The sequence below is a fragment of the Toxotes jaculatrix genome, chromosome 19 (assembly GCF_017976425.1).
Source record: "Toxotes jaculatrix isolate fToxJac2 chromosome 19, fToxJac2.pri, whole genome shotgun sequence".
Taxonomy (NCBI): Eukaryota; Metazoa; Chordata; class Actinopteri; family Toxotidae; genus Toxotes; species Toxotes jaculatrix.
Window position 1 is genome coordinate 2,265,132 of NC_054412.1, and position 10,701 is coordinate 2,275,832.

A 10,701-nucleotide genomic window follows, 5' to 3' on the forward strand; every position below is an offset into this window, starting at 1 on the left:
TCAACTGGATTTAAGGTTTCTGAATGTTCAAGTATCCATACCTAGTTCAAAGTCTGAGGCAGATCTAAGCAAAAGCCTCACAGCTGGATTTAGTCCAGTGTCGAGGGCTTGAACAAGATGTGTGGATTCTGTTTTTCCACTTGAAACCCAATTAATTCTTATGCAGGGATCTCAACCTGATGGAGACAGAAACTACATTTCTAGTCACCAAATTAGTTTCATTGCACTAATGAATACCACTAATAGATTTTTCGCAAGAAATAATTCAATTTTCCACATGCTCATTAAATTTTCTGCATGCTCATTCATGAGTAGCCAAGTAAAATAGACTGAAAAGGGAATCTAAAAATCATTGCTAAGGGTCAAAGTTCACAATTCTCTAAGCTGCTGCGATTTAAACAGTTGGAAAACTGGTGAAAATGAGCCAATCACAGCTTGGTAGGTGGGAAAAAGAACGGAGACATTATCTTTCTGTTCCAGACACAGATAAATAACAACAGAGAAACAAAAAAAGGGTGGATGAGACTGACAAAGCTGTACAGTTTGAGTCGACTTACAGCAGATTCCGTGTATGAAGTCGCCTGAAAATGAAAAGTTGTTCCCTTCCCATTAGGGGCCAGTGAAAAAGAAATGGAAATTCATTGTGATTTTCAGTCTAGTTTTGAGCTGAACAGATTTCGAGCCACTGACACATCTGCCCCGTCTCCGTCAGTTCGACACAGACGCAGCGAGTGCTGGCTGCAAACAGTAAACGTTTGTCGTGTTGATTGAAGAAATATCTTGATTGGATAAGAGTTGCTATTTCTGCTTTTCAACCTGTACAGCTGTGTTCATTACATCCAACACTTGTGAGTTAGCTCAGATCTATTTAAGTCCTAAAGAAAAAAATGTGGGTTGTTCAGAGGTTGTATGTAAGGTAAAACCTTTCAACCAAATTTAGCCCAATTATAATCTAAATGTCTAGATATCTGTTGACTTGAAAATTGCCTAATTGGTGTTTACTGGAAGGAGGCAAATAAAGTAATGCAGTGGGCGATGTTTAAAGTTTGTAGAGGTCGATGTGTGTTTTTAAATCCCAGCCTTTTTGTGGAACATCGGTTCGCGGCAAATCAGAGCCTCAAGGATGTTTTATGTTTCCTCCATCAGCTTTTGATACCAGACTGTGTGAACATTCATCACTGGAGCAGGTAATCAAATAAACAAGCTTGACTGGGGGAAAATAAAAATCATTTAGTGTCAGAGTTCAGAGGGGTTTTTTTTCTTTGTGTTTTTTCAGGGGGTTGTGATCTGAGAAGGATGAGGAGCGTCAGCGTAGGAGGCGCCTAAGCTAATACGGTGATTAATGTTTAGCTGCGTGTTGTGATTCATGGAAACATGACTAAGTGGTTGACTGAGTGTGAAAGGACGCTGACGCCAGTGTGTGAACATGTTACAAACACACACACACACACACGGATGGGGTCACTGAATGACTGCGTGATCTACTCAGTGATACGTAATCCAGGATCACTGGGTCACAATGAGGGAAATAATTAGTAACCAACTCAGGGGACTGTTGACTTTTTACCCCCAGTACAGCACAGGCCTATCTCTGGTTGCCGATAGTTACGAGGAGGATGCCTCCATTTTGGAGCAGTGACAACAAAAAGCTGGAGCATCATCACATTTCCCACCCTGGCAAAACAAGGAAAAGTGTTGTTCGGTTGTGCATCAGAGGAGAGTGGGTGATAATTTTACACCCTGTTAATGTTACTGAATTAAACTGGTGACATTTCTCCTTTTTCCTCGTGCTACATATGAATTAGTGAGCAGGTGTGCGCCAAGGCCATAATCGAACCTTGGATGTTGTGGTTATGCAGCATGCACAGTAATCATTCATCACCAGGCAGCTTTAAAAAAAAAACACACATAAATAAAACACTCAACCGCGATTTGTTGTTGACCACACCCAGGGCTGTGGATGATTGTGGATCATCCTGCTTATTTTCAAACTTTGCATTGAGAATTTCTACACAGATGTCCTGCTGTTAGCTCACAGTGGTGTTTGTTCATAAATCTACATTCGCATTCTTTTGATGAATTCTGTTTTTTTTATGTAATTTGTTTAATTATAAGTATCTTGTCTGCACACCCCGGGGATAATTGCTTAATTATCACCAAAACAGTTTTGGGGACACAAAGATCAGTGTTCGCTTACACCTCACGTGAACTGCAGACTGACTGGAACCAACTAGAAAATGTGTATTTAATCATATTTTGGCAAATATGAGTGCAACACTTGGATCAAACAGATGGACTGTGGAAAAGTAGATGCTGCAGGAGAAATCTGAACGCTTTTAGACAGTTTTCCACAGCGAAACTGAATCGCTGTTGTAATCTGTTGCAACTGTTGTGAACCAAAGCTGACGGTCTACAAGCTGGCTGCAATCGGCAAACTTCTTGGAGTCGCCTTTCAAATCTGCGGACAGGGAGTAACTGATAGCCAAACACGTTTTCAGATGAGTATTTATCTAAAATCTGAAGGATATATTCTGGTCATATATTCTGAATTTAAAGGTAGTGAAAAAATAAAAAGGAAACCGAGGTGCTTTTCTTGTCAACGCAAAACTTCACAAAACTTCCATGAAACCTCTTTTCTTACTCTGCAGAGTGTGGAACAGTTTTGGTACCGTTTATACTATTTATCTAATATTGAACAACACATTTTCTCTCTGTTTTCCATTGTCTTGCATTAGAACAATTTCTTCTCACGCCGTTCTTGTTGCCATATCAACCCATTGTGTGGCTGTGTAGGACATGTTTCCTCTCTGTCCTGTATCAGCCCATTGTCTTCGTGCTTGGATCTAATCCCTGCAGTGGAGCGGCTGCTGGGCTTACAGACTGACTGTCTGTCTGTCGGAGAGCAGACGGAGGGAGGTTCCATTGTTCACCGCGATAATGGCAGAGCACTGGAGTGGAGTGGTTTACACACACACACGCACACACACACACGCACGCACGCACACACACACACAGTCTCTCAAGCTCTGCATGTGGCAATTATCTTTCCTCTCAGCAGCTTGTGGCATCTCCCCCATCTCCTCCTCTCCTGCTCTTCTCCTCCACCTCTCCTTTTCTTTCTCCTAATCTCCTCTTGACTCTTCCTCATCTTCATTCCTTTAACTCTCTTACTCTTACAACCACCTTCTCTCCTCTATCTCCCCATCTTTCCCTAAGACGTTGTAACTCTCCTCTCATTTTCTTCCTCACCTCCTCTCTGCTCCTCCTTCAGGCTTGAGATGGTGACAGAGCACCCCTCCCATACACAGTAACAGCCTCTGCGTCCCCTCCCCAAAAGAAAATGATAGCACGTCTCTTCACATCTCTCAGATCCCCTTTCCCCACCAAAACACCACTGTTTTTAACGCAGTGGCTCTGCAACATACAGACACATACAATACAACCATACGCCTGAGTAAACAGGCACTTTGAAGATCAGTGTCAAACTCAGACAGCCAGAAAAGGTAAGACTGTATAAAAACAAGTCAACCATGGGTTTCTGAAGGGACAAATTACATGGTGTTTGTCTTCACTACTTTCTTTTGACTTTGGTTTCTAGAGCCAAAGGTTTTCAATTCAGGTCATAAAAGTCCCAGAAACTGGAATTCCTTCATAAAATGCTGATATCAACCAATGATGGATTTAAAAGTGATGTCTTTCTTTGAGTGTCTGATTTTGTGTCTAATTTTGTGCAACAAGACAAAAACTCACAATCATTTAACTGCAATGTTTGAATTAGATGCTCATTGGAAAGGGAGTCTCAACATTTTTTTTCAGTTGAGTACATAACCATAATTGAACAATTAACATATGTGGGTAAGTATCACTCTCATTAATTCATACTTGGAACCGTGGCCCAGGAACCTAAACTGGAGCTAGCTTCCTGTGGTTAAACTGCAGGCCAAGTCCCTGAGTTCAGATTTAAATATGTGAGGACAACAGATCTATTAAACAACACTTAAAAATCTTAACATGTAGTAAGACTGTACTAGATATCCTGCTCAGACTTAAATCACTCCTCTAAATTACATGGAAAATGTGCCCACACTCTCACAGAAGGAAGAAACTACACCTGCATTGCATTAAACCCTGTGGACGTGTTTACAGAAGCAACAGTCTCTCACTGTCAGTGGTTACGAGTCTTGCTGGATTTCCAGATTTCTTCCAGCCTGCAGGCTATAGGGAATCAAACCCAGCATCCTCAGGTCAAAAGCATGCTTGTCTAATCTTTAGGTTATCGTTACCCCACTGGGAAAATAGCAGACCTGGAGCCTCATCTCTAAACCTGCTGTGCTTTCTCTATTGGAACTTCTCTTCAGAGTGGTAATCTGCCAGCATCTCTTGTTTTTGTGCCCTTACATTCAATTTCTAAGGCTCATTGCTGAGGTGTTTGTGCACTATACCACCCATAGGTCACCTGTTACTCAGACAGTGTCTTTCCTTGGATTTTCTGGTGGTAAAGATGGAACTATGAGCACCGTCACATGCAAACTAAACCATTTATTAGGCGTTTCTTCTAAACAACCTGGAAATATTTTGTTTGTTTGAATTACAATCAGATCCTTATTTATGTAAAACCAAACTGAAGAAGAGAAGAGAAAATCCTTGAACTCAGATGGACTAACATTCTCCAAACACCTTAACTGGCCACTGATATATTTTTTCAGCAGAACTAGATTATTACTGGGTAGTAAAGGCGTAAAAACCAGGTAAATCTTAATAATAACAGTGAAAATATCTCAGTATTAGGAGGGTTTTCTTTTTTAAAGGCAAATGAGGATAATGATAGGGAAGGAAAATCACAAGACCTATTGTTACCCTGCTTTACCATGATATCAGCATTGGTTGAAATATTACCTTTGGGTCATACACAGCAATAATAATCTTGGTATTAGCCTCTTATTGCAGGGACATAATGTAAAGTGCTGTTTTCTAAAGGAAATGCAGTGAATTCTGCCTTTCAGGAGCGATGGCATGACATATTTACATGCTACTGTATACGAAGGCAGAAGCAGATGGGAAGATGTGACAGACGCAGCAGCACAAACTGAGGCAGGGGCCCCGCCTGCTTGAGAAGAATATTTTAAACGACACTTGAAGGAAACTTTATGCATATATTACTCATGTGACTCCATGGAACCAGGAAAAAGGCGTGAACCCACTGGAGATCGGTATGTTTTGGAATCAGTCAGTCTGAGCTGTCACACAGAATGGGCACCAGGAAACATCCCTACTGTCACTCCACCAGCTTTCCCCATTGACAGAGACTCAAAAACAACTCCAGCTGAAAGTGTACTTCACATTTTACCCACTAATGCAGCTTGCTCAAAAAAAAAAAGATAATCTTAGAGTGAAATAACACAAAACAGACAAACTTTGGCTGAAATATGTTTGTAGCACCACATTATGAAAAACTTGATCAGATTCTTAGATGTTTAATTACCCTTTATTTAAATGATCATTTGTGTCATTTAAAGCTGTATTTCTTTCATTTTATGGCTGCTACACGACATTAAGACAAACTTTAGCAGTGATGCATTTGAAAGCTTCTTTTCAAAAACATATTTATGATCCTCAACGTGATGTAAAAATAACTAAATAAAACTGTTTTGGTATCTGTACCGAAACTCTGGTGTCACATTGACCGTGTCAGTCTCAACATGTCAATCCACCTGTATTTATTCACATGAAGTGTGAGTCATTGCTTGGTAAACTAACTGCAGTCATCAGAGGTAATGGTAAATGCTCGACCACCGCACCATCATGGTCCATTTCTGTGGCTTATGAAATTTCCTCCTTCCTCCTTTGACGGTTGCTTTCTCTCACTTTTTGTGCTCTTTCTTCCCGTCACACCGCCCTGAATGCTCCCCATCAGGAACAGAGCCAAAGTGTAGGAAGCACCTCAGTGAGTCTGCAGTGGAAGAGAAGGTGTTTCTAAGAATACAACCCCTCAGCAGCTTCACTCGCAGATTTCACTGCAGTTTTTCTGTTTTTTGGCATTTTCTTTTTTTTTTATATCCTAACAGTAACCGAGTATGGGGCGCTATCATTTTCCCTGCCAAGCACTCCTGAGATCTACAGCCACATGGTAACTGAATTAACAGATAATCACATAACAGGAACCAACCCCCCCCCATGCACAGACACACACACACAAAAGCACACACCCTTCATCGCCGTCCTTTCTGAGATAAATCAGCACTATCAGCCCCCCACCTCACTGCTAACAGATTAATGTGTAAGTGTATCCCTAGTTTCCCCCCTCCTACACACAATTTCTCTGTCAAACACACACACACACACACACACACACTTCTCAGCCATCAGCTCCATTTCCCTCTTCCGGAAACACAGCAGATGATGCAGGCGATCGACACCACACGCATTTACGCACATTAGCGCACACATATGGACATGCAGAAACACTCTCGCACACAGTTTGAGACACACGGTGTCAGAAGCAGCAGACAAGCTTCAATTGGGTCAAAATCATCCCAATCATCCCATCATCAGCAGGATACAGCTTCAAAGTGCTGTACACGTCCACACACGCAGAGTGATGTACTGCTAACAGGTTTTAACTTCCTGTGTGAGCCCTGGAGCCATAACCCCTTTGTGCTCACCACCACCACCAGCCACAGCAGCAGCAGCAGCAGCAATCATCCAGGACTTAGTCATGTTCACCGTAACTGCCAGAGCAAACAGCCACCCAATTACCACCCACATGCAGCTTCCTATTAGAGAGCTGGGTCACCATGAGCAACATGGTAACCTCTAATCACTTGGCGAGCATCCACGCCATCGCAACAGGAAAATGGATGTTCCAGCTGGATTTGTTTGTCTTAAGCATCAATCTACTTTTTCTGTATTTTTGCTGTTTCACACAATATAGAAGACAAACATCCCTCAGCAGATACAAAAGAGATAGTGCCCAGTTTGTCACATGAATCCAGGTCGTCACAGACAAAGCAATGGCAAAGCTGGTCTGAACAAAACTATGGGAAAACTACTGGTTCCTGCTGAAGATGAACACCATAGCTAACGATGCATTTGTTGGGGACTACTTTCAGTGGTGGATGATAGATTCATTGTTAGTTGATGAATATTGATCATCATCATCATTACAAAGTTTTGCTGGACAAAGTTTGCTCAACTTCTCACAATTTAAATTTCCATTCCACTCGTGAACCCAAACTTTCTACACATATCAAATACATCAGGTTGAATTTGAGGGGAAATATGTATAAATTCATGCACCACACATCTTGAATATTTCCATCTGATTCTATTCATGCCTTAGGCGTGAATATTTAAATCACTGAAGGCACAAACTAGTTAAGGTTTAGAAGCAGGAGCACAGCATAAAAAGTTTCCAGTTTTCCATCAGTTTCTTAACTTGAGGCAAACAAAGGGAGACTGTAAGGTTGATACCAAAAACTACCTTCAATAACATAAAACAAGCCTCCTCCTGCAAACACACATAAACATATTAAATCATTCATCAGACCAAGACAGGAAATATTCTGATGTAATCCTGTGAAAAACTGCTCTGTGCTGAAATTCACAGTATTTCTGACATATCAAACACGATTGTCAAAAGCAATATGAATAAATGCCACAACGGAAGAAAGTGCAGGAAAAGATCAAACTGCTGAAGTCTTGGCTGCTGAGAGCATCATGGAAAGTGAGTGTGTGTTTGTGTGTGTGTGTGTGATCTCAGTCAGGCTACACTGGACCTCTGCATGCTTTCCACAAGTGCCTGGAAGTTTTTATCTGCTGAAATGTGCAAGAAGGCAGCGGCTGTCAAAGCGGCGTACTCCTTATCTTCCTGCTGAGCGCCTTTCCAACAGACGAGGACGGCGCTCCGCTAAGAGGATTTCTATTTTGGTGTTTAATTTAATTTCTTAGCAGACAGACGAACTGTAATTTGGTGGTTTCTCCATGAAAACGTGTTTGGTTCCATAATCTAAATTAGGGGATTAATCATGAGCTCCGAGAGCTGCTACTGACTGTTTGTCTGTGTGTGTGTGTGTGTGTGTGTGTGTGTGTGTGTGTACATACCTGTAATACAGAGAACTGATCAGTAGCATCACATGTGTGTTTTGATGTGTTTGTTTAAGCCTGCAGGCTACCGCAGTTTGGGTTTGTGCGTGTGCTGATAAGCTTTATTTCTATGCAGTGCGCTCCTGACAGATCCATACATCACACTGTCGAGTGTGTGTATAATAAACAGATTCCTCCGGAGGTTTCTGCTGTCTCAGGCTCTACCGGTAAAGTTCACAGATTTCATTCTCAAACCCGTCTGCATCTTTCACACTCATTAAAACAAAAGAAATGGCCAAAGTGTGTGAAGTCTCATGATTTTTCTCACATGTCTATATGTGCAAATAGTGTGTGTATGTTTCTGTGTGCATTGTTGTGTTCGCATGCTGTGTCATGTGTGTTTGTACAGTATTTTTTTTAGTATCTTCCTGTGTGTGTGTGTGTGTGTGTGTGTACCTGTAGTGTCTTGTGTCTCTCAGCGCTCTGTTGCTGGGGATGCGTTCGCTCTCTCTCTGGTTGAAGGCATACAGGGTGTACGGGTCGTCCCCAGGCTTCCAGCGCCGAGCGTTCAGGTAACTCCGCTCATCAAAACCCTCCAACATATCCTCCCACTCCGCATCCGAAATCTGTCAATCAATCAGTCATTGACATTCAGTTTACAATAATAATAACAAAAAGAAACAGAGAAAAGAAACAACTCTCCCTATTTAAGAAGCAAGAACTGGAGGATCAGTCAGTAAAGAAGTCTGTAAACATCCTGGTACATGAGTCACAAATCACATATCTATCTGTGAATAAGTCAGTAGGCGACCTATTTTTGTTATGTTCTGCTGTAAGTGCCAACAACCCAATAAATGAATACATTTATCTATCAATCAATCAGCGATCAAAGAGTTAACCTGCATTAAAAAAACACATTTTACACATGAAAACAATGAGCGTGTCGCTTGGTTTTGGTTTGACACAGTGAAACAGTCAGTCCTGGGTTTTGTTGACTGACATTTTCTTTGCATCAGTCATCAGAACAACTGAATGTGAGATTTAGTCATAAATGTCACATTCTGTGTCTTGGATTCTAACCTGTGATTTTCCACCAAAGCTGTGTGTGTGTGTGTATGTGTGTGTGTGTGTGTGTACAGTATCTGTGTGATCTGCTGTCCATGGCGAGGGGCTTTTTAAAAGCATGTGGAGAGCTTTTAAAGGTCATTTTTCTTAAAGAAGATTTAGAAAGGTTTTTAACTTCCTGTTCTTTGGTATTTAACATGATGAAAACTGGACTTTTCATCTTCTTTGTTCTTTTCCTTGTTTTGTCTCTCAGCAGCTTTTGTTGTACTGATCTGTGCTTTGCCAGAGACTTAACGTGCTTTAATGCCCCAATACTTTATTTTCACATTATATGAATATGAGCTAAATTCACATACATAAACCAAGAAGAGTTGATCATTCATTAAAATTACAGCAGTCTCTTTTCCTCCTGTCTTTACAGACACTACAGCATCAGAAAACATTAACGTTAATTTAATCATAACTTAAACCAATTAGTTCTAATCCTGTGTTTTGAATTCAGCCGGTGGGAGAAGCTACATTTTTGTTTTCATTTGTATAATAAATTATATCTTCATCTTTTTACTGAGAATATGGTTGTTGTGGGTTTTGCATTTAAAAGGTTGTTTTTCTTTCACTCTCAGATGTCGGGGTGTCCTTGAACACATCAGTAGGGTTTTCAAAAGAGACTCTTCAGCTGCAAAACCACACAACAAACACTTAACTCTGACAATAAACCAAAGCTAACTAAATGTTCACTGTGATGAATTTCTGAGCTCAGTCTAGTTTGACGTCTCTGCAGGTTGAATGCCTTGACACAGTGAATAAACGGAGAACAATATCACTGCCTGGAAGGTAAGAAATCAACCACAAAGCTTTGGAAAATGTAAAACATATGCAGTTTGGCGTTAATAGCCCGAGGCATGAAAAAGCAGCAGTATGAACCTATAATATGCGAATCAGAGGCCAAAGTTCTCATCATGAGCCAAGTGAAAGTCAGTTGTACCACATGTGATTCTGCAGAGGAACCAAAAAGATCCCAGTGTCGCGCAGTAGAGACAACCAGCTCTGCAGAAACCGCCCACTTCACCGGAAAACACAAACAGTATGAAGTAAGATATAAAATGTTAATGTAGCACATAAATCCCGTTCAGCTCCAAACAGCTGGTGGAGAAAAACACAAGGTGGCAACGAATTATTAAAAAAAAAAAAAAAAGCTACAGCTGCACTTTCTGTCTGTCGGAGCTCTGCTGTGAGTGTGTGAGTGTGTGTGTGTGTGTAGAGAGTGTATATCAGTACAGATGCCTGGTCGCATGCAGGAAGGTGCGAGTAGTGTGTGTGTGTGTGTGTGTGTTGTTTGAATGAGTGTGTGTATCCTTTATGAGGGTGTGTTCGTAGGTATCATTTGAGAAGCTGTTTGAGAGTGTGTGTGTGTGTGTTTGTGTAATGCATGAGAGAGAGACAGAGAGAGAGAGAGAGAGAGAGAGAGAGAGAGAGAGAGAGAGAGAGAGAGAGAGAGAGAGAGAGAGAGAGAGAGAGAGATAGGATGCTTCTTTGAGGACGAGAGATATAAAG

At 41.2% G+C, this 10,701-nt stretch overlaps 1 protein-coding gene across 1 annotated transcript in view; it reads right to left on the minus strand.

Annotated features, from left to right (window-relative positions):
- Window positions 1–10,701, minus strand: part of galnt14 (UDP-N-acetyl-alpha-D-galactosamine:polypeptide N-acetylgalactosaminyltransferase 14 (GalNAc-T14)) — a 140,954-nt gene that overhangs the window by 109,559 nt on the left and 20,694 nt on the right. The window contains exon 2 of the mRNA XM_041065086.1: window positions 8,539–8,708. Coding sequence (XP_040921020.1) covers window positions 8,539–8,708 — 170 coding nt within the window. The remainder of the gene's footprint in view (window positions 1–8,538; window positions 8,709–10,701) is intronic.